The 24160-nt window shown below is 37.4% G+C and overlaps 1 protein-coding gene across 1 annotated transcript in view; it reads left to right on the top strand.

Annotated features, from left to right (window-relative positions):
• The window catches only part of APC (APC regulator of WNT signaling pathway), a 61265-nt gene that overhangs the window by 17409 nt on the left and 19696 nt on the right, over positions 1-24160 (top strand). Inside the window, 6 exon segments of the mRNA XM_072416092.1 lie at positions 9149-9301; positions 15096-15180; positions 16575-16776; positions 19816-19924; positions 20269-20382; positions 21064-21147. Of these exon segments, the coding sequence (XP_072272193.1) occupies positions 9167-9301; positions 15096-15180; positions 16575-16776; positions 19816-19924; positions 20269-20382; positions 21064-21147 (729 nt within the window). The 5' untranslated portion in view covers positions 9149-9166.

Here is a 24160-nt window from a genome sequence, read left to right as displayed (position 1 = left end):
TCCATACTGAGATGTTGGCTCAGAAATAACACAGTTGTGTAAATCCTGTGGCAGCGTTTACACACATCTGACAAAGATCTGCCCATAGATATAGCCTTCAAAAATGTAGCTTGCTACATTTTAAAAGTGACACTATCACCCCCTCCTACCTGCAGCTAATTAATGATGTCTCAACCAAGGCAAAATCCTGAAAAAATATACCTTTTCTCTATATGGCAGAAAATCCCCAATCCAGGTGTGCAAAGCTTGTTGCATCAAACCCAAAAAGACCTGAGGCTGTAATTGCTAAAGATTAGTACTTTTGAAGCCATTGTATACTCCCATAAATCCACCCAAAATCAAAATCCACCATAAATCCCATGAAAGTCCCCTGACAGCACTGCTGTAATGGTGTTTTGCTGGACAGTCCCTTACCATCTGTTGTTGTTGACATCTTGCCTGCTGATACTTAATAGCAAGCAGTGTTCAACAGAGAAATTTTTTAAATCTGGGTGTGAAGAAATGGAAGGTGGATGGCAGACTTGGTATTGTGACCCAACTCTTCAGTAACTATCTAAAAATAGCTGGGTGGGTACTGAAAAGTGCCAAGTGGTGCGCCCAGCTAAAAGGGTCTGGGGAGAACACTGGGAAGTGTCCATGGAACACACTATACTGTGACCACAAAGCATGTGTAATTCAGTTATATTTTTAATTTTTTTTAAACTTCTATAAATGTATGACTTGCAGAGAAACAAGGTCATCATTCTTCTTTCCTATTACTAATTGCCATTTTGAGTCACCCGCTATCCTGTGTCAAAGCCATCATAGCATAGCAATGCATGCAGCGTGTATCAGAACCAAAGTGCTGTGAATCATTACTTATTCTCATGAGTCATACATTGTGCATTCTAACTGCCAGTGTGAATATGACTCTGATATTTTTGTGACCAAACATTCATGCTGGACAGGCTGTAGTGAAAAATCTCACAAATGGCTCTGTAATATTTGTGGGAAATCAAAAATCAAGTACATTGAGCTGTATTTGCTTTCAGTTTTTCATTGAGGGCTATAGCTACAAACTAAGTTATTAATGTGACATATATGCCAGTTGACTCCTGTCTTCTCTTAGGGTGGGAGGTGAGGAGTTGTCCTCTAACTTTCTTAACATGTTGGCATATTTTCCAATAGTGACAATTGTATGGTAGGCAGCAATATACATACAGTGGTTCTAACCTTTAAAATATGACAAAGAACCTGTAGTGGCCCAATTCCCAGGATGTATTTATTATTTTGCAATTTTTTATTCAGTATTTCCTATTATGACCCAGGGATATTGATATTTACAGATAATGTCAACAACTTCTGAAAACTGTATAATCCTTTTTTATTTTCCCCAGAAAAAAATATTCCTGTAATTTATGTTGCATTTTACCCCGAGTATTCCTTATCCTGCCAATATCATTCAGTTCTATCAATAGATCTCAGATTTGTGGAGAATAATGGTTGAACCACTAGAATATACATTCCCTTAAAAGCAATGGATCAGGTTTAATAGTGCTGAGGTCAGATCCCACCATTGTCTTTTCTGCTGGAACTTTTTCCCCCAAGAGTTTGGTTTCTTCCTACAATTCAGAAATGTAGCATGAGTTTTCGTGTAAATGATCTCAGGTTATTTGGTCCCCCCAGTAGAGACTTGATATGGTGAAATACGTTCTGCCTAATGCAAGCCATAGATAAGCAGTGGACTTTGAGTTTTTTTTAAGACTAATATATAAAAAAAATTGCAGAAAAAAATGGAAAATTGTATTCATTTTAAGCTGCATATATAAAATAGTTAATTTAAATATCTGATTGGTAAAGTACACAGATTTAGCAATCAATTTATGAGAGTAGCACCGGATACAGGAAGAAGGGAGCTGCTAATTAGTGTAAAAATAGCAGCGCACATTATAGTAAAACAGAGCGCGTCTTGTCTCTCTGTATACATGTCTGCACATTAGTTTCAACAGAATTGTGCCCTTTGTTATCTTCTAGACCATAATGCTTTGTGAACAATGTATTATAGTTCTATTTTGATTCTTTGCAAAAAAGAATTTTGTTTTTTTTAACGGGACTGGTTCTAAGCTTCCTCTATTCTAATAATCTACATTTTAGCAGCTTCTCCTGTCCCAGAGATACCGGATAAAAAGAAATCTTCTGAACACCAGCACAGACATAAAGAATCGTAACATAGGGTGTGACTCTTACCCATTCTGAATAGGGGCACTAGAGTTTTATGGAAACATTAGAACATAATGAATTCCCCACTCTTTATATGTGTTTTATGTTTCTCTTCCTTGTTCTGAGCAATGTACTTATAATACAAATCTGACACATTGGGAATGTTGGATCACGGCTGCAACTCAGTGTCAGTGTTTTCCTGCACATGAAGCTCTCCTGTGAGCTACTTACAAACAAACGATAATACTAGGTGAGGAGGGGGATGTAGGAGGACTTAGCTTTAATGAAAATGTTTTTTTTTTTCTGCAACAACAGCAACATAAAAATCTGTATATTTTCCTTTCTGGACACTGTAACAACTTTACACTTTCACATAGTCAGTCTCTTGTCTCATGACAAATTGTTGTGCCACATCTGGTACTCTTAAAGAGGAACACATTTTTGATCAGGCAGGTGATTGCTGGCATTGAATGAACTCCAGGACACCTGTGCAGGGGTTATGTCACCTCAGCCCACCCAATCAGGATGGCTGAAGATTGTATTGAGGAAGAAGGAGTGCCCTGTGATGGAATGGGGACAGGTGAGCTCAGCGGGTTTGGTTCCACTATAAGGTTGAGTTTTGGGATTGTGCCTTATGCTGGTGGCCCTTACATCACTGAATAAATGTAACTCATAAGATAAGTGCACATGCTTGCTTATTAGGGTTGGAGAGAAGTTGTTAAAGTATTAAGGGTTGGTTAGGGTTCTATTGTTGGAAATTTTCACACTGGTTATTAAATCAGAGATTCTTGTAATGTACTGTACTAATATATGTAAATAGATTATAACAGTTAGGTAAAAGGAGCAGCAAGAACTGCAAATGCCTATCTCTTGTATGTAAAGATTTCTGAAGCGCTAGGTATTTCTCATAATTATTTTCTCAACATAGTTAACAAAATTGATTTTTTTTAAAGAAAAAAAGAATGAAAGTATTTCCATGCTTTTATTATAGTACATCATTAATGCTAACACAAAAACAACATGGTGTAAGGTATAAGATGAGGTCTTTTCTCTTCCTGCACAAAAGCTAGAATCTGTGACTCTGTTTCTGAATTCAGAACTGGAAGGACACTGTATGTACCATTCATTATACAGTTGAAATGTTCCTTCATTTTTAATCATCATCTTTTGTAAGCATCCATGCTTAATGCTTAATGCTGGGAGCACTGCAGCATAGGAATGTCACCAGTGCAATTTACTGCCACAGGCAATTTATGGGGCCCGATTAAATGATCGATTTGGGTTCTGTATTTTACCTGTTACAATGACACAGAAAGCTCAGCACAGTATTTTGCAGTATAAGAACTGTTTTCTGTCCAATGGTGAAAGCTGTTGAGGAAAGAATTTGTTACTGTGAGTGCATTTAAGTAATGAGCAAGGCTGAGGAAGCTTACAGACAGAGGAAACATTGCTTGAGACGTGAGTAATGATTTCTGGCAGTGATGCATTCTGCTAAGTCTGAGCTTTCTATTTTAGCCTCCAGCTAGCAGGAACTGTCTAGCAGTGCTTGTTGCTCTATGTATTGGAGGAGGGTAGCCATGCACTATTCTTTAATAATATGTAAAATCTAAGTGACCTGGAATATGTGCAGCACTCCCCGAATACTCTGTCACACTGCATTGCCTATGGCTGGCTAACATTGTTCACCGGTTTCGGATGTATCTAGAGAATTGATCTGGAATTTTGGCATGACATGGAGAGTATCTTAAGCTTGTTTAAAATACTTAACATACTTAAATAGACAAGCATATGCAAAGTGGAAAACATTTTATTTATTACCATGTATTGACGCATCCAAAGCTTGTTATAGGGTCACCGTCAGAGAAAAATTGAGTTTAACAAAGCCCAGCTACAGGAATCTTTTCTTTTTAAAATTGTATATTAAGGAGCAACTCTAAGCAAAAGATAAAACCAATGTAAAATAAAAATAACTGCTTTTGTTTGTTAGAAACATGCAGCTGTGTTCAGAAACTGCTCTTGATTTGTTTATAATCTTGTATTTATTTTATAATCTATAACAACCTTATTTAGATTGTGTTCTTGGTGATACCAAGAAGTGCAGCATCTGGTCATGATGCTGTTCTGTCTCCTGCTTCGAAATCTTCAGAGCAGTGCTGGGAACACACAACATTGTAGTCAGAATATCTAAAATGAAAGCTCAATAGCCCAAATTACTACTTTATGCTACGTTTTTTTGGGTGCTTTAAAACTATTAAAAATCCACCCAGCTGATTATATATGTAATGTCTATACTTAATGATAATGGAGCTCTTCCTTTTTTTTGCTTTTTTCTCCCTTTTTCCTGTCATGCTGCTGAGTTTTTCTCCAGCTTCTTCAGCATAGTAATGTCTACTTACATTTGCTCCAGTGTTGTCTGCATTTACAACTGCTTGTACAGCATTGTGTTTATGAGTTTTTTATATTTTTTCCCCAGTCTTTAAAATATAGGCAGTTTCATAATGTCTGCAAATAACAGGTGTTTTTGCCTGGAAATGATCCCACATGTCTAACTGCATAGTAGGTGTTCAGTAGAGGGAACACCCAGGTTTTTTTTTATTTTTTTTTCTTTCTTTTTACCATAGGTCTGAACAAACCCTTACTAACCTCTCCCAGTACACAAAGCTGCGGGATGTGCACCAAGCTAAAACAGGCTGGGGAAAACACTGTAATTTATGACCAGTCTTATCAAAGTTTCAGGAGACTGGAAGAATTTTTTTTTTAAACTAGGTTAGCAAATTTCAGTTTTTACAATTTAAAGCTGAAGTCCTGTCAGGGAGTAAGCAGTGAATGTCTCAACCACCCTATTCTAGGTATATTTGTAAAGAGTAGTTCTAATGCTAGAACAATATATACAAGCCACTGCCAAAACTGCATTGTTATATTCTAATTTGATCCCTGCCAGTGGGCTGTTTTGGGATCATTTTACAGGTGTACAGATCTGTTTGTAATCCTAATGTCTGCTTCTCAAGTGTTATACATTGTGACAGATGGTTCAGTCTGTATGATCCCCAATATCCTTACATAAACTTTACTACTCGCAGTGAGTCATCTCTATATGAACAAGTCTAAACCATACCGAGTTATGCTTATTCTCTAAATTTGTGATGTATGGGGAATGTTTTCAAAGGTTATCTTTATATGTGTCATCCTGTAAATATTTAGCTTGTGACAGTTAAACTGGCCATAAATGAGCAGTTTTTTATTTGTAACTTGTCATCAATTGTGCCGTCTTGGACACAAAGTTCCCCTAGTGTAGTTGCACTTCATTGCCTATGTGACTATTCAGCAGTGCATTGTACTTTATTTCCTCTTGGACTCAGCCTTCCAGGAAGCCTGTCAACTCATTCTTAATTACCTGATGCAATGGAGTCATTTGCAGGATGTAGAGGTCATCACCGAGCACCACAGTATAAAAATAGCACCAGACTGTGTTATGCTACAAGACTGTGGATAAAGCCATTAACTAGCTTAATTACATGCAAGTGGAAAACAAGTTCATGTTATCTATCCATAGTGTAAAAGTAACCTTTATATCCTACATGTGAAATACTTCTATGTTATCCCCAGCCCCTTTTAGCTGAGTGCTCCACCCGGTTGTTTTCAGGTGGTTACTGAAGAGATGGTTTATAACACATGGCTGCCACCCGCCTACAATTTCTTCCCACCTAGCTTAAAAATATTTCTGGGTTATTCACTGTACTTGGTTATGGTGTTGCCACCAGATGTTATAAAATTAAGTGTAACTCCAACCTTCTATCTCTCTATCCAAAAAATTATGCATTTTATTTAATAATAAATTTTCCTTAGCTGGAGTGTTTTTTTTTAATTAGCCACAACCGATGTGTTATATTTTAAGGAAGCACTTTTCTGCTTTGGAATAAATGAATAACGTAATCATTGCAGAACAAACGCAGTTGAAATCCTAAATGAAGTTTTTTAAATATATGTAAAGGCTGGAAAGGTGTCTTTCCAAATTTGTGCAACAAAGATTTTGTAAAGAAATAGAATTTTAATGTCAAATATGTTTTGATAAATTGTTTAATATGAAGATTCATTTTGCTTTTTTATTCAGAACGAATGCAGTGGCCTACTTGCTATATGTATTGGTTCTCTCTTTGATCTAGGTTGAAAAGTCCCGAGACTCTGAAAGCGTTATCCACTTAGCTAAGTCTTTAGCAAAATTTAATGTGGCTTTTTCATGTTATGTCTGAATTTTCTGAGCATCACTTACTTCCTAGGGACATTTTGGTTTCTGCAGGCAGATTAGGAAGGAATGACTGTACCACCCAGTGCTGTATCATTTTTTCAAAATCCACATTTATCTTTTGTTGCAGTAACCCTTGTTGTCTCACACTGTCCTAAATTTGAGAGGATTGCATGCCATAGATAAATCTAGGATTTACGGATTATTTAGCACAGCGCTTTTCAAATTATAGATACTAAGTCTTCCATTTGAGGCAGGTAATTTTAGTTTTATGTCAACAGTGGCCTACTTTGCAAGCATTGAAGGTTGCTGTAATTATTAACCCCCCCATATTAAATCACAGGTCACTGGAAATAAACACCATTTGTGTAGATCAATGTAGTAGAGTATGCTGTTTGGTTTCTGGTATTATCCTTTTACTAAATAGGTATAGGGAAAAACAACTCCCCATTTTACATATCTTGTTATACTGGGACCAGTTTGCATATTCTCCCCATGTTCAAATGGGGTTTAGGCACTCTGGTTTCTCCCACATCCTAAAAGCATGACTTCTTTAGAACTGACTGACTGAGGTGTATGTGAAAAACTGGAAACTTTTTTTAATGTGAGCATAGCACTGGAGTGCTTATCTGAGGTGTTTTTTTAATGTAAAATGATACTAGTGACCAAATATAAATTTTTCAATCAGGTTTAAGATATTCAGATTGGCACAACTTTGTCTTTTTAACAATGCTGTATTCACAGTATTGGCCTCTCTTTTCTCTTGTTGGCTCATATGTACAGAAGTACAAAGAATATACAGAACCTCATGTCAAATTATGGGGATCCCATGATAAAGATTCTGCTCTTTGAGATGATTTCCGTCCATTTATATGTATACAGGCAGACCTTACCATTGGTTGCAATAGTTTTAAATAAAAAAGGCATTGGCAAGACCTATCTATATTAATATCCTTGGCGCAGGAGCTTGTAATTATCTGAAAAATATTTGTCCTATAAAGGTTGCTATTCAACTCTTACAACTAACATGGGTTAGTTTGCTAGTGGTCTGATCCCATGGTTGTTTGAGGGGGTGCTGAGAAGTTCCTGGCTTTGCCCAAAAAGAAGAGCACCAGAGTTATAAAATAACACATTTATTCAACATATTCCCCCCTGAGAATGATGCACTTAGTACAACGTAGTTGCAGCTTTTCTAGAACGTTCAAATAAAAGTCCTTTGGTTTGGCCTGCAAACCAGCTCTCAGCAGCATCTTTGACGTCAGAAATGTCCTCAAAACGTTGCCCCTTCAGGTGTTTCAACAGATAATAGTCCAAAGGGGCCAGGTCAGGTGAGTAGGGGGGATGACGAACCAATTGGAAACCCAGGGTGTTCAATTTGGCAGCCACAAGATTGGACATGTGCGCAGGTGCATTGTCCTGCAAAAAAAAGGATCCTTTTGGTCAACTTTCCACTGCGTTTCGTCTTAATTGCCTCCTTCAGTTGGTCCAGTAGGTTAGCATAATACAGTCCGGTGATACTAGAGACCTGAGGTAGGTAGTCCACCAACAAAATACCGTCTTTGTCCCAGAAAACAGACTCCATGACTTTTTGCAGCTTCAAAATGGGCCAAAACGGCTTTGGATGCTTCAACTCGTTCCTTCTTCTGATCACTGTTCAAACATTTTGGCACCCACTTCGCTGAAAACTTGCGCATGTCTAGGATAGTGATGATAACAAACCCAACATGCTCCCGTGAGATGTGAAATATCTGGGCTATCTTTTTTGTGGATATTCGCCGGTCCTCAATAATCAGCTCATGGATAGCATCGCAGGTTGCCGGGTCAGTTGAGGTTGCGGGGCGCACCCACTGCAGGGCTCATCTTCAACACTGAAATGCCCAGTCTTAAAACGAGATATCCAGATTTTGACAATGCTGTAGGAAAGACACTTCTCCCCCAGTGTTTTTGATATCTCAGTGTGAATGTCCTCTGCTGACTTTCCTGAAGAAACAAAACCTTCATGATGGCCCATAACTCCAACGAGGTGAAACTTGCTTGTACCTCTGCCATCACAGCTTCTCGCTAAAAGAAAAAACAGTTTTAAGATTCACAAAGACCCTAATATTTGCACAGTTACATACTAAGATATTAGGCTGTCATATGCCCCCACAGTCATTTTTCTATTTAATCTGGAAGGGGGCAAAGCCAGGAACTTCTCTGCACCCCCTCCCAGCATCTCCTCTGGGACTTTTCTAACCTTATGTAAATTTGGGACTAGTTCTGCGATGTCTGTTCAATGTTTCATGTGATTTGTGTCCTAGAAAGCATGAGTGATAAATTGGTTTGGTTTGTTAGTACATGTGATGCTTTTTTTGTCCATGTAAAGCCCTTTTCAGCTGCTCAGATGTACACCTAAATACCAATGTAGCAACACAAGTTAACGAAGCCACAGTGCTGTTTTTCTCCTTAATGATCTTATCTGCCTACATGAATGTTATTTCCAGCTTTCATTGTTCATAATAGCAATCATCGAAGCTTAGTGAGTTAGGCCAATTTTCCTATTTTTTACGTCCTCCTAAGTTAAAGTATTTTGAACTGGATTACAGCTGAGCTTAGTTTTATTGTTGACTTCATTCAGACTGACTGCATGCATTCATATTATTTATATCTGTGTTAAGTTATCATTTTGTTCTTGTGTAGAGTCACTGATCTCGAGTTTTGTTTCAGGCCCGGGGGTAGCCCAGCATGGCTGCAGCTTCATATGACCAGTTGTTAAAGCAAGTGCAGGCTCTGAAAATGGAGAACACAAACCTTCGTCAAGAACTAGAAGATAATTCAAATCACCTTACAAAGCTAGAGACTGAAGCATCAAATATGAAGGTATTTATTGAAAGTATTTCTCATCCTCGCATAGTTATGTCTTTTTTTGTATTTTCTTGCAGCATTAGAGAAGGGGAGCTGGTTGAAGGTTTATAGACCAACTGATGAAACGGTTAAATACACCGGTTATATTCTATTTCTACTACACATGAAAATTGTTTTGTTACATGTTTTAAAGGTAAACATTTATGCAGAGAAGAGTTATTCATGATGATAATGTTCTGGCTGTAACAAACACTAGTTTCACCTTCTCAATCTACGTAACACATGTGGGAGTTAAATGGTTTTCGGTGGTGGTGAGGGGTTTGGGTGCTCACTAGAATCTAATTATTGATCGCTAATTATATTTATATTTGAAGGTATCGATGTCATTGTGTTATTTGTTTAGTAAAATTATTTAAAGCTAAACTTCAACAGTCTTTCGTCCAGGCTTGGTTCCCTTATGTGCTCCTAAAATATATTTTGAAAATAAGTTCTTACTTAATTATCATTTTATTGCTGAATACATTAGGCCTCCTTGTTGCTTGTTCATAGCCAGCACATCCAGTGTGTGTACTTGGTGCCTGTGAAAGAATTCAAACAGATCCCACATATCATGCGTGTGTTCTATGAACATTTCACCCCAGAACATTGTATCCTAAAACTGAAATGGTGTGATTGACGGCTTGGGCAATATGTTAATGGCAGGGCGGGTTGGAGCTGGTTTGGATTGGGAGAAGAAGGCTTTATGATATTTTTAGTGCATCAGCTGGGAAATTAAACTAGAATTGTCCAAGTAGAGTTTTTGGAGCTTGTGTCGCTTGCTATGAAATGCAGGAATTCCTCACAGAAAAGTACAAGTGAGGAAAAATTAAAGTAACGATTTCATCTTTAGGTAAGAGTGGATTGTAAGGAATGCTGGAGATGTTTGGACATTTGAATAATTGCACTCCAAAAGCTTTTACATTTAGGGTCTGCATACAATTTCAACATTTATTAAATCCTCCCATGTGGTACAGTACAGGAAAGTGTCTTTTTATTATTCTAGTGAGTGGCCCTGTTCCTTCTTAGCCCAACTCTGAAGCCAAGGCCCAAATGGTGTACGCAGTCTACTTCCGCATTATACTGGAAGTGCTTGTTTATACGTTACTCCCCCTTCAACCTTCCAAGCAGTATGTCACAAAAGTGAATGCTAGTGATGTTATGTGACTGTCGCTATGAAGGCTTTGACAGACCTTGCTGTATTGAACATTTCAGCAACTGCTGTGATTCTTTGTGATCCTCGTGCTCTAATGTTTTAGTATCAGGCAACCATGGCTTAAATATTTGTGTTCATTTCTTATAGATGTTCAGTGGAACAATTACTTGATGCGGTTCTAAGAAGATTTTTACATGATCTGTAATAATTTTAGTTCCTAGTAATAGAATATTGGTCATTACATTTTTTCCACTAATGAGCAATGTTGTAAAAAAAATAAATAAGTAACCATGTTTATCAGTGACCTCTAGGCACTGCACTCCTTTGTTTTAATAGGTTATTGATTTTAGCTTGTGTTCAGCCTTGGTTGTGATAATCAATATTGAAACATGTATATTCCCTTTTTGTAGTCTGCAGAGAAACTAAATAGTAAAGTAATGCACTATTTATAGGTTGTCTACCTGTTTGTGATGATTATTGTTTGCATTCTACATAGTAAGTAAAGTAAGTTAATTCATGAGTAAACAAGTAAAAAAATATCCCTTTGTACCAGCAATTTTGATGTAACGAGGAATGCTGAAGGATAATAACCCTTTAGGAGACCAGAAGTGACCTGATTTACCTTGATGTTCACACGCCATTGTTTACAGTCATAAGGTTATCTTATGGTCATCCATATTGGTCTTTGCAAGGACAAGTTGTATTATTCAGTAGATAAATAATCAGATGGATAGCTGATCAACCAACTGTATAGACTTTATTGGTTAAATTGATCATCAGTTGGTATTTGTGGTCTCGTACTTCGACAGAGTAATATGTCACAGCTCTCTTTCTCTGACCGTCCCACCCTTGGGTTGATTTTGCTCATGCGCTCAGGATATTTCACCATATGTCATCATCTGATTTACCTCAGGGTTCTCCCCAGGCATTTTTAGCTGGGTGCCCCACCTGGCACTTTTCAGCACCCACCCGGCTGTTTTTGGGTGGTTACCAAAGAGTTTGGTCACAATACACGGGCTGCCACCCACCTACAATTTCTTCCCACCCGGCTTAAAAAAATTTCTGGGTTGAGCACTGTACCTGCACAGAGTAATGGTTTACAATGAGTAAATAAATACTTAGAATATATCAGTGGTAATTAATTACCAGATTCTTTTGGCCATGAATTCCATGGCCATGGGTAAAAACTTCAGCTGCTCATCAGTTTAGACATTAAAGGAATTAAGTGGTTGTGGATTTTGCAAGACATTACCAAAAGAAAATTATCTTGAATGTAAGGTCCTGTTGATTCTAGAAGCTATTAAATGTTTCCTGATGTATGGGGATTTATTATTTTTCCAATGTGGTTTGTAGTTATTTGGAAGCATTTTAAGGCATATATTGGGCACCTATATAAGCACCAAGCTCCTTAACCACAAAGCTCTTGTGTTTCCAGCCCAATTAAATACAAAACACACACTCAAGTACAAACATTCTGGTCCATTTGCTTATGATTGCAAGAGTCCTTGTTCTTCTTCTTTTTCTAGTTTTGAAAAACAGCTCTGCTAGAGAGGTTACCCCTAACTTGTAATACTGATTTTGTCCTACCAGACAGGAAGTGAGGGTCACTAGTCTTTGTTCCTGTTGACATCGTCTTGTTTTTTTTTTTTTTTTTTCTTCTTCCTGGCAAAACGTGGTCAATTTGACAACGTTAGGGGGAGCAATAAAGTCTTAGAGTAGTAGAAATTCATTACCACCCTATCCAAACCTGGAAAAGAAGTTTTTGACTTGGCATACACTTTAGAGAACAACTGTACATTTGGTATAATACCCATCTTCTTTCTTACCATTCCAGCAATATTAACTGGGTTCCCCTTTTGAGCATTGCACTGCATTACTAGCAAAACCATCCCAGTTTGGTCCTCCTGTTACTGGGTGTGCAAACTGTGTCCTATTTCACTTCTCTAATGGCTGGAGAGGGAAAAGAACCTAGTGGGGATGTAAATTTCAGCAATTTTCCTATTGGATTATACAGTGTTCCCCTTTTAGCCGGTTGCCTTTTAGCCAGCCCCTTTTAGCCGGTTGCACCACCCAGCACTTTCTAGTATCCATGTGCCTGTTTTTGGGTAGTTACTGAAGAGTTGGGTCACTACGCAGGGTCGCCACCCACATACAGCTTCTTCCCACCCATCTTAAAAATAGTTACCTGGGGGAGAATACTGGTATATATGCATTTAATGAATTTTAAGCATGATAATTACCTCTAAAAATTTCCTTGTGTAGCCATGCAAAAGCCCTGAGAGTGTTGCTGGTGATATCTCCGATGAGATACAGGGAAACAAATTGTTTATGGAAACGTGCAGCTTGATCTTTCTGTCTCTAGGCTAAGTACACACGTGCAATAATGATCGTTAGGAAAAGGAAAGATGAACGACCAGTCATTGATTATGTACGATTATTTTGAAAGATCATATTGTGCACAATTCTGTACATGTTGAAACAATACGATCTTTCAAATATAATCAACCAATAATGTACACACACTATATATGATCGTTTGAACGATGCAGGAAGTGACATGGAAGGGGAAGGTGTATCGCAGAACAATCCACGATCACAATAGATAGCGAACAATCGTCGCTCAATCAGATCCGCCGGAACGGTTGTTCGTTTCCAGCGACATTCCCTGTTCATCAGCGTAGTTGTTCACTTTTTTTGTTAGCGAATATCGGACAATCAGTTGTTAATCATTAATTTCCAACTATAAGTATTGCAAGTGTGAACAATCTTAGAACAATCTTAGTTTAATTCATCAGACTAGTGTCCTGATATTTGTAATGTGCACACATCTCCGGTTATGTTTGCCTTCTGTATAATTTCTGAAGAAACCACATAATGGAAGCCTGATTCTATTTTGTTTATTTAACACGCACAGTTGCCGAGGTGTTAATATCAACTTCGGAGATTCTTTCTTTTGGAATATCCAAGCTTGTGAAAGTCAGCATCCTCTTGCAGCAAACTGAAGTATTATATGTGAATTAGGTCAAAGTAAAAATGTGCTTTTTCTTAATAAATTTCAACTCTGTCTGTTGAATGTTGAACGTATGGTAAATATCGCAATACTTGTATTTATATATATTATTATACTTATGTTATATATAACTAGTGCTTTGGGTCTTCGCAAGGCTATTTACACCAAATGTTGTATAAAGGTTTGTTGGTTGTGAAGAAAGCGTCTGAGCTGTTTAGTGAGCACCCTTTTCTCAGAAATATTTATTGATGAGATAAATAAAATGGTGATTTCAGCTGTCATCATCAAGCAAGTGCAATATGTCTCTTTGTCACTTACTATTTAACATACTGGTTGATTTTTACATCAAAGCAGTGAATTCTTCTTCCTAAGGTTTGACCCTGAAAAAATTGAGGGGCCTTTTGTCTGCCCCTCCTGGCACTAAAACTGCAGATATTTGGAAATCTCCCAGCCTTCCCATTAGTGAAATATTGGTTGGCGAACCACTCGGAAACTGCCTCCTTTTGTACCCAAACTGCCTGACAGATTGGGCAGAAAACTCACTATATAGTGGTGTGAATGGGTCTTTGGGAATGCTGTCCTTTCCACATAAAAAATATATAATTTCACTCGCAGGAAAAAAAAAACAAGTCCGGGAAAAGGTCATAACGGCTTGCTATCAATTTACATAGTGCTGTCACCTGCTGTGATGCTGCACTGTGTGTGTGATGAAAACAAGGATGAGCAAATACTGATAACACAAACACAGAAAATCTATCTAATCACCATTTTATTCAGGGATGTAGCAATGCAATACAGCAATGAAAGGATACTGAATGAAAAATAACCTTGCTTGTACAAACATTTATATATTCTTCTCGTAGTGTTATATATTTTTGAAGGGACTCTTGTAACACTAGGAAACATAAGACTAGTAGCTTAAAACAATTGTACTGAAACGTATACCATCTAAAGCAGTGTTTCTCAGGGTTTCTCCATAAGTTTCTGGGGGTTGCCTGAGCCGTGATCAGCTTTCAAGTCCATTACTTGGCACTTTTTGTTCCTATAGCAGGAAAAGCCCCCTTCTACGCATGCCCGAGATCAGGCATGCAAATGTTCTATAAAAAGGGTTATCTGCCATTATATATGAAGTAAAAATTTGGTGATCGGTCCACTTTAACGGTTTGTTTTTTGCTCATTTTGATTGGATATGCGTGTAATATTGTTCAATATGCACTAAAGTAACTTATTTGAAATAAAAATGACACACTCATCTATAGACTTTTGGAGATGTTTTACATATTCTGAATAATATCTGTACATTGTTTGCCTGTCAAGGTTACATTGACCCATACCATTTAGCACACTGATAATATGCCTTGCTGATCAGTATTGAAGTAAAATGACTTTGGTGGCATGATGCCAGTGCTTCAATATCTTATATTATTATTATGTAATTTAAAATCCAGCAGAAGCAGACTAGACTGAATGATATCCCATTTCAGAGCCATTGAATCTCCTCGGATAGCAAAAGGCTACAGGACTGTTTGCAGCTAGCTTTCATACCGAGCCATTTTGACATAATGCTGGTTATTGGGGTTTTGATTGTGCTGCATTCTTTGTTACAGGAGGTTCTCAAACAGCTCCAAGGAAGCATCGAGGATGAAGCCATGGCTTCCTCAGGCCAGATTGATCTGTTGGAACGGCTTAAAGGTATTGCATTTACAGTCTTTATCCAATGTGTGACAAAAGGTGATGATATCCCAAAGGCAGAATGCTTGTTTTGGGATTATATAACTCTGGACTCTTCTCTTTACTGGAATTGAACTGGTTCTTCCTATTTGCAGATACACTTGCAGTTTACTAATGTCACTAAGCTGCAACATAACTTGCTATTAATTTGGGGGTAGTTTAGCAGAACATGCGTATTGTACCTTCATAGTCTTTTGTTGTTATATTGCTGTACAGCTGTTCAATATAGAAAACATTCCACCAGCCTAAGGTGACCAAAGTGACAATTGCTTATAAAGTTTCCTTTTTGCAGTGTGTTTCGCAAAATAAAAAACATTCATTGCACAATTCTAAACAGAAAAGTAGTAGGGCAATGTCAGAGTTAGTCCTTTTCCCAGATTGACTAATAGAAGGTGATCAGTTTACAAAATAAATCATGTTCAACTATAGCAGCAATCGATATACTTTGTGTAAAGAAAAAAAATAATAATAAAATAATTTTAGTCCTGGCCTGTAATAACTATTGCCATCTACACTCCCCCTTTTTTATCCCATTCGTGGTTTCATTCAACTTTAGGGCCAGGTCACACTAACAAACCTTTGAAGGACAGCAAATTGCTGCAAGAAATTGATTTTACAACTTTAATAAACATACCTGGCATGCATAAGTCACTGGTAAGTATAGCTTAACCAAATTATTTTTAGTTTATTGGTGGCATTTTGCAAGCCCTGCACTTCTATTAAATAAATCTATGGCTTTAATACATCCCAGGATTTGTACCTGGAACAAATGCGCAGTATGCCGCACACACTTCAGAAGAGCCCATTGTCCAGCAGTTTCTTTTGACCCTTACTGCAGCATTTAAACAGTTGAGATGGAAAAAAAAAGACAAAGTCTTGTGTTTGCTGCTCACATTAAAAAAGTCAAATTTGCAGATTTACATTTTAAATTCTTTCTTGATTTATTGCCTAATGGCTAATCAAGCTGCCCATGAACATTGTCGATGTTAAAGTTAAAACGATAGACGTTAGGCAAACTTTGTCGAATAAATAAGATACTTAGCCCAATAGAGACTATAGGACTAAACATCACAACTTAAATTTCTGTTACTGGAATTATCCAGGTACCAACTTGTTGAAGTTATGAATGTGCAAACATACAGCGTGGTATGAGGCTTGTTATTTGTTTTGCTTAAAAAAAGTATGAATGATATCTGTTTGCAATCTTTTATGATCTCTTTTTGCTCAAATTTTGCGCTGGCAATTCCTTTATTGTTTTTTTGTTAGAGGTTTTTCATTCATTAAAATGTCCTATTGTCACAAAAAAATAACATTTTGTTAGCTGGCATTTACACAAAATGTTTTAACATTTTCAGAATTAAATTTAGATGGCACAAACTTCGCAGGGGTGAAAATGAAGCCCAAGATGTCTCAGCGGTCCTTTGGAAGCAGAGAGGGCTCTCTTTCAGGCCACTCAGGAGAGTGCAGTCCAGTTCCAATGGGTTCTTTCCCTCGCAGGGGATTTGTTAATGGGAGCAGAGAGAATCCTGGTTATATGGAAGAACTAGAAAAGGAGCGGTAAGCGTTGCCAATGATTCTGTGTTGTATTTTGTTTCTTTAGTTTTTCATTATTTTTACCTTGCACTGTTTTATTCCAGTAGGGAGCTATCATTTATAGACGAGTACCTTAAAGGGAAGGCTTTATGAACTAGTCAAACTATCTATTTCAAGTCAGAAATGCAAGTTTGGGGCTTTAGTTTCTAGCAACCAAATTGGTACTTAACCTGCTTGAGTTTAAATATTGTTTTTGCCATTGGGTGAAAAATTTTTTAAAGCTAAACTCTGCATCTGTAGCAACTGGAAATAACATTTCCAGACCCATTGCACAGAAACTTCCAGGCAGCAGCTGCGGTCCTGTTGCCACTTCCCTCTCCTGGCAATCCATAAACATTCAGATTTAGGACCAGATGTCATATTGTGATTGGCTGGGTAGGTGACGACCGCAGCCCTTTGCTGTATGAGCATCTGTGCTCATTCAGGGTGTTACAAATGATGATTTTACCCAAAAGAAGACTTGCTTGATGAAGGACCTGAAACAGAATGAAACACAGTGTCCTTTGTAAGAAAATGGCTATTTTAGTGGAGGCAGGGCTTTACTTGCTCATATTAGAATGTCCAGTAATGAAAACTGTAAGCAGCAGTAGTAGTAACTAATATAACTCCAAATATCTTAAGATTAGTATTTGGAGGCAGCAGTATCCTAGATTTTATACAGCATTTGTAAAGCTGTAAGCATAGAAGTGCCTGGCCACTGTCATATCCCATATTTTGCAGAAGGAATTTAAAAGAAAAAGTAGCTCTTTTAAGATACTGCTTAAACATCATTACCATTAATAAGTGTTCCCTATGATATAACAAATCTTCACTTCCTTGATTCGGGTACCCTAAAATAAATACAATTGCCCCAAAAACCATTATAGTTTAAATTTTAGGTGTTGGCTGTATTTTTTTGGAGAGCAATTAATTCCTGGTTATTTGGTGGCCTTTAGGAACATTAACAATATTGCACAGCTATTTCCCTATTATTCAGTAAACTGGATATTGACAATAAAACCAGTTTTTACATTCATGAAAATGCAGAATCCAAGTAATGGGTATCTAAACCTACTCTGAAGTTATTTTGCAACTTTTACAATAAATTGTTGCCCAGAGATATCTGACAAGGCTGGACTGGGGACATACCTTTTACTTTGCTCATTTCATCATCTGTTTACTGTGCAGTTTCCATTCTATACTGAGCGACAGAGGTATGCATGTGGCAACCCAGTGCTAGATTCCATTGTAGTGATAAGAGTGGCCACCAGCCCATCCCTAGAATTATCCTACAGCTTCATCACATTTACTGAGTGGGTTTTAGTTGGTGAGCATATCTGGGATTACTTAGTAATGCCCACTATGCATGACAGACAAGTCTGATGTCAGGCCGTAAAGAATGTAGCACACAGGCTTATGTGCAATGGGCATCTGCAGACAGGCACAGGTGCAGACAAATGTATAAAGAACAAGCATAGCTAGCTTTCTTGACCTCTACTCTTCAAATATTTGCCATCTGATGACAGGGACTGTTAAGAGATGTAGCACAAAGGATAAAGTTAGGTGATCCTCTGGCTAAATCCCAATCCCACCCTAGAGCTTTTACTACTCTGCAGCAGCTAAACTGAAGGCAGATGAAAAAAAAAATATTGACTGCTTGATAGAAAAAAGCACAGAGCCTTCTTTTTGGAGATCAACAAATCTCCATTGCAGAAGGTTATTTCCCCAACTGCGGATTAGCATCTGGCCAGTTTGCCAAATACAGAACCATTCACAGACAAATGTGTTCTGTTAAAAACTCTGATTGTGTCCGAGCAATGCATGTATTCATTTAGTAAACCTTATTTAAGGGTTTGTCTGGATGATTTTGATGTCCGCAAGCAGATGCATTGGAACATTTTATCTGCCAAATGCAAGTAACCCCAGGCCAGCAATGTATGCATGCTAGATCTTCCTAACCGGCCTGCTAACTCAGTTTGTAAAATGATAATAAAAACAAAAAACTGTAAAAATATTGCAGTCCTTTGTTTGGTGTTGTGTGTCTATATATAGGAAAAATTTAGATAGATCAGAAAAGCCAAAATTGTAAGTAAACTAAAAAATATCATGAGAAATGAATATTAGAATATTATATTTTTTAAACAAAAACTACAGACATGACTGAAATAAAAATCTAGATAGATGATTTATTTGATGCGCTCTTCTACCCATAGAATTCCTTTGTGTAGGACCCCCCAAAAATATTGTTCATTTCCTAGGCATTAAATCATTTCTTTATCTCTCAAAAGTGCCATTTTTAAGTCCTATCCCATATCGTTGTCTATTGCTTGCAAATTTCAGTCTTCCTTTCTGTAATATTTAAATGAAGAAGTGTGTAAAATCTAATTTACAGGCTACACAAAAAGATCTCAGTGTGATGATACTCGCACACTGCTTATTATAATATTGTTTCTATGTCACAATGAAAGATCTGAATATTTTACTTATAGCCTGTGTTTTTGATTGCAACCAGATACAGTATTTTTTCCCATATTGCTATTTGCAACCTCAGCCCCTTATCACTTGATTCTGAACTGTGCCACTTTTACTATCTTGGCTCACTACAGAGAAAGGGCAGGGATACACATTTCATGAGAACTGATTGTTTCTCTTTTCAGATTCAGCAAAAATCAAATGATGGACATGAAAGTAATACTAAGTTGAAACTTGGAGCCTTTTAGGTGACCTTTACATTTGAAAAGTTTCAATGATTTCATAATAGCTGCTTACCAGTGCCAGAACTGCTTGTATTGGATCTATTCAATGTAATGTATCAAAAGGTATAAGTGAGAAGTTCCAGTAGAACATGCACCATAATGTCTAACACATAATGATGGTTTTCTTCCAAGTCTGGAATGTTGTGCAAGTGTGCAGATATCTTATTGACCACTAATTGATAACAATACATTTACTGGAATTGTATGATGAGGATTTATATTCTTGTTCTAGTCATTCATTACATATTAATTTCCCTCTCTTATTTAGATCATTACTTATTGCTGAGCTTGAAAAAGAAGAGAAAGAAAAAGACTGGTACTATGCCCAGCTTCAGAATCTCACCAAAAGGATCGATAGCCTTCCACTTACTGAAAATGTGAGTGTCAGCTGCTTTAAAGGCAACAGCTAGAAAGAAAAAAAAACATTAGTGTGTATTCTTTGCTTTCCAATGCCTTTACTTACCTTTCTCTATCCTGTACACATCGCAGTCAAAAATTCCACTGGAATTGTAGTACAGGTTCACTTTTAAACATTGTTTAAATCCTCTCCCCTTTTTTCTGAACAACCAATAATGTTCCTTATTGTGGCTACCATGTAAAACCATTTTGTAAGCATTCTGGATACCCATCCAGCTTTGTGTTTACTTACAGATTATCTTCATGTGTGCATTGCTTTTAGTGAAGTCTACAATTAAAGTATTTTTATCCTTGTGGCTTTTAGTTCTCGCTTCAAACTGACATGACCAGAAGACAGTTAGAGTTTGAGGCCAGACAGATCAGAGCTGCAATGGAAGAACAACTGGGGACTTGTCAAGATATGGAAAAGCGTGCGCAGGTATGCAGAATAATAATTAATAAAACAGTAAGGGTAAGTGGTCACCAACTTTGTTTTTTTGTTCTAAATGATGTGTATTTAAAACATACATCAAATGCAGGTTATCAAAATTCCCTTTACTTTAATGAACAGTGCTCGTGGCATTCAACTTTCTTTGCATTGTGCTGTATTCTTTGAAGACAGTACAATGTGATAAAAAACATGTATACCCACCTTTTCACACACTTGGTAGCAGTTAGGAGGTGTAGGTGCAGTCACTATACATAGGTAATTTCCTATTTGTTTAGCAATTGGAAGCCTGTTTCCTGCTCTCCCTCATAAAAGAATTAGTGGGGAGCTAGGTGCAGCTCACAGGCGCAGTGAAAAGTCAGTTTAAGCATTTTAGGTATATTAAGAAGGATTCTGTTCCCTAACATTGATGGAAAAGAAAAGTTTTGATTTAATTTTTTAGTGTCCATCTCCTTGATGGTTTATACTCTTTGATACAGAAAAAGAGTTGTATAAGATTTTGTATCATGGGAACATTTATTTTCCACAAAATGCACTGGGAGTAGAAATTGGTAGAGACCACTGGACTAGAAATAATCAAGCAGTAAAGCATGTGAAACAATGTCTTCCAAAGAACCACAGTACATTTATAATATACTGGCATTTACTGTTTAACTTTTTTCTAATCTGCAGCTGAGAGTAGCCAGGATTCAGCAAATTGAGAAAGACTTATTCCGGATGCGCCAGCAATTGCAGTCTCAGCCTGCGGAAGGAGAGGTTGGTGCACCATTTTCTAAAGTTTCTACATTAACTTAGAAAATTAAATGTGCTACATTAACAGTGGGCAGCACGGTGGCTCAGAGGTAGCCCGCTTGCCTTTGCAGTGCTAGGTCCCAGGTTCAAATATCGGCCAGGACACTATCTGGAGTTTGCAGGTTCTCCCCGTGTCTGCGTGGGTTTCCTCCGGGTACTCCGGTTTCCTCCCACATCCCAAAAACATACAGTAAGGTTAATTGGCTTCCCCTCAAAATTGACCTTAGCCTACATTATTGACATATGACTGTGGTAGGGACATTAGATGTGAACTTTGAGGTACAGTTAGTGACATGACTATCGACTTTGTACAGCGCTGCGTAAAATGATGGGGCTATATACTGTGTAATAATAATAACAACAGTGGGGTGTGTTTACCACTTCCTCATGCCAGAAACCACCGTCTCTTGGCAGAGACACTACATGTTGCATCTCCCTGCAGCAGCCTCAAGGTGAATGGATAGGGGTGGCAGTTATTGGTAATAGTACAGATGTTCAGATGCAGAACTGCCATGCGAGTGCTCGAGCGTCTGGGTGGAGCCACATGGAACTAGGAGATGTAGAGACAGGTTTGACCTTCCCTCCATTTAACTTGTTGTTTTATTTTGGAAAGGTACTATTATTTCTTCCTGTAATATTACAGACAAATTGTCTTTTTTTTTTTTAAATATAACTTATATAAAGGACAGGAGGTACAGTCTTTTCCCACACGTGCAGAAAACATTTAAATAGTTTACTTATCTTCATCAAAAGGATAACATTACTGGACCTGTAGCTTTTTTTTGAGCATTTCTTCTGAATAATTAAACTAGTGACCTGTCATTGTTGAAGGAAAAAAGCAGGTAAGTATGTGCTATATTAAGCAAGTATGCTGTGCATTCTTGTTGATTATGGCAGAAGCTCACCACCCACCAATGAGTTTAGTTCTGCTTTAACATTTTCCTGCATATCTCGTAGTTTGACATCAGTTTAGGAACATTCTGTACTTATTTAGAATTCATTAGCAGGTGACTTTGACCGTCTTCAAGTGGATTTTGCATTTACATGGGAATGGAAAACCCACTTAAACCAAAAAAAGAGTCCAGTAGCAAAGGTCATAAGAAAAGTTTAGAACCTCTGTCAGCATAAGTGGGATTTTTTCTTTTTCCTTACTGTGAGTTTGACACAACTAGAGAAGAAATATGTTAGGGGAAATTTTTTTTTTTTTGGTCTAGAAAAAAAAATCTCAAAAAGGCACAAATAGCATCCCAGCAGAGTTTCTAAGTCCTCCACTCCCTATCCACAATTATGAGTACCTGGGCCTCTCCTAAATTGTTCTCTACAGAGACTGATTTAGTTTAGAGTGTTGAGTGAGTGATGCCAAGGAAGTTTTAGATTTTACCTCTCAGCCTCTTGCATTCCCCCTCCTCTTTGAACTGTTGAGTGGAGATTACCTCTACAAGCTGTATAGATTAGCCAGCGAATGTGTTCTTCCATCTATCAGTGCTTAATTATGTTCAGATATGTATATCAATGCCAAGTAAACAAAAGGCATTAAATAATTCCCAAGTCCAATAACGTTTACATTCATTCAACAAATCCTAAAGAGGAGCTTTTCTTAATCATGGTTCTTTTGAAGCCTAGGCTTTCTCTAGTTAGGTGAGATACCACGAACACCAGAAAACTTTTTTACTGTCTGTAAGTGAATGTCATTACTGAGCACTCATGGTAAGGGACATTGTTCTCACTGACTTCTTTCTAAGCACCACTGTCAAGGAACCCTCTGACATCCAGTGTTAGTACATCCCAATGTGCTGCTAGAGCCACCTTAAAAAACAACAAAAAAACAAATTTTTAGGATAAGAGTCTGACATGTACACTACTTTCCTATTCCACAGTGTAGTGTTCATATATATTACAGTTTTGTATAGAATTATACGAAAACTTTTTATTTTCTTTTGACGTTGTCACAAACCTTGAAACAATTCAGACGTTTTGAATTATTTATACCTACGCACATGCTAAAGCTAATTGTATGTTGTGAATAAATAACAGTTTTGGCTTGGCATGCTACCATTTAGAAATTTTTGTTTTATCGCCCAATGTCTTTACCTTGTAGAATAATGATAATTCTGTTTCTAAATGTAGATGCATAATGATAGCTTTAATAAATAGTGTACCAAATCAAGCAGCCCTGACGAATACTGTGGCCTTTATAATAGATCTGGAAATGATCTGGAGCACCAAATAGTAAAGCTACTGTTTACAAGCTCCAAACATTGCAATATATCTGTCTAAAGTTAATGTTTTATGTCTCCTTCAATTTTATTTATTTATTGGTAGCAGTCCATTGGAACACCAAGACAGGTTGTAGACAGTTGTGTAGTGGTATGTGGCAAATAAACTGGCATGCTTTAAAGGGGATACAAATATGGGGACCACCATTGCAAACTTGCTTTTATGTATTCCATGTGAATCCATAAATTGGTAAGTAAAAATAAAGACAGCAGCCATTTTACAATAAATGAAAATTTGTTAACATAAACCTATATTAAATTAAATATTGGAGCCAGTATTGCTAACCTCCTTTATAGGCATGACATTTTCCTGTCTGTCTCTGCTCCAGTCTGCTTCTGGCTGTCTGTCTCAAACTCTGAAATCAGTTTTCTAAGGATTTTATTTTTTTTGAAAGTAGATGCATCAGTTCATACTAATTTGATTTGCTGTCAATAGGCCTAATATTCCAGGCCTCAATTGTGCAAATGTGGCACAATCAGTATTTTCTCTTTTTTTTATTCATACTGCACAGTTGCGCATCTCTAATGCAATGATCATATCACATTTCTCAAATTTTAGTCTCATTAACCACCTAAGCGATAATCCCCAGTGTGACTCGGGCTGGATTTTAGTTGTAAAAAGCGGTAATCCCGAGTCACACTCAGGGTTACTGTAACGTAAAAAAAAAAAACACCTTGCTCCGTCGCTGCCCCCCCCCCCC

This window comes from Pyxicephalus adspersus, chromosome 6 (genome assembly GCF_032062135.1).
Source record: "Pyxicephalus adspersus chromosome 6, UCB_Pads_2.0, whole genome shotgun sequence".
Lineage (NCBI taxonomy): Eukaryota > Metazoa > Chordata > Amphibia > Anura > Pyxicephalidae > Pyxicephalus > Pyxicephalus adspersus.
This window is presented reverse-complemented; position numbering and strand designations above follow the sequence as displayed.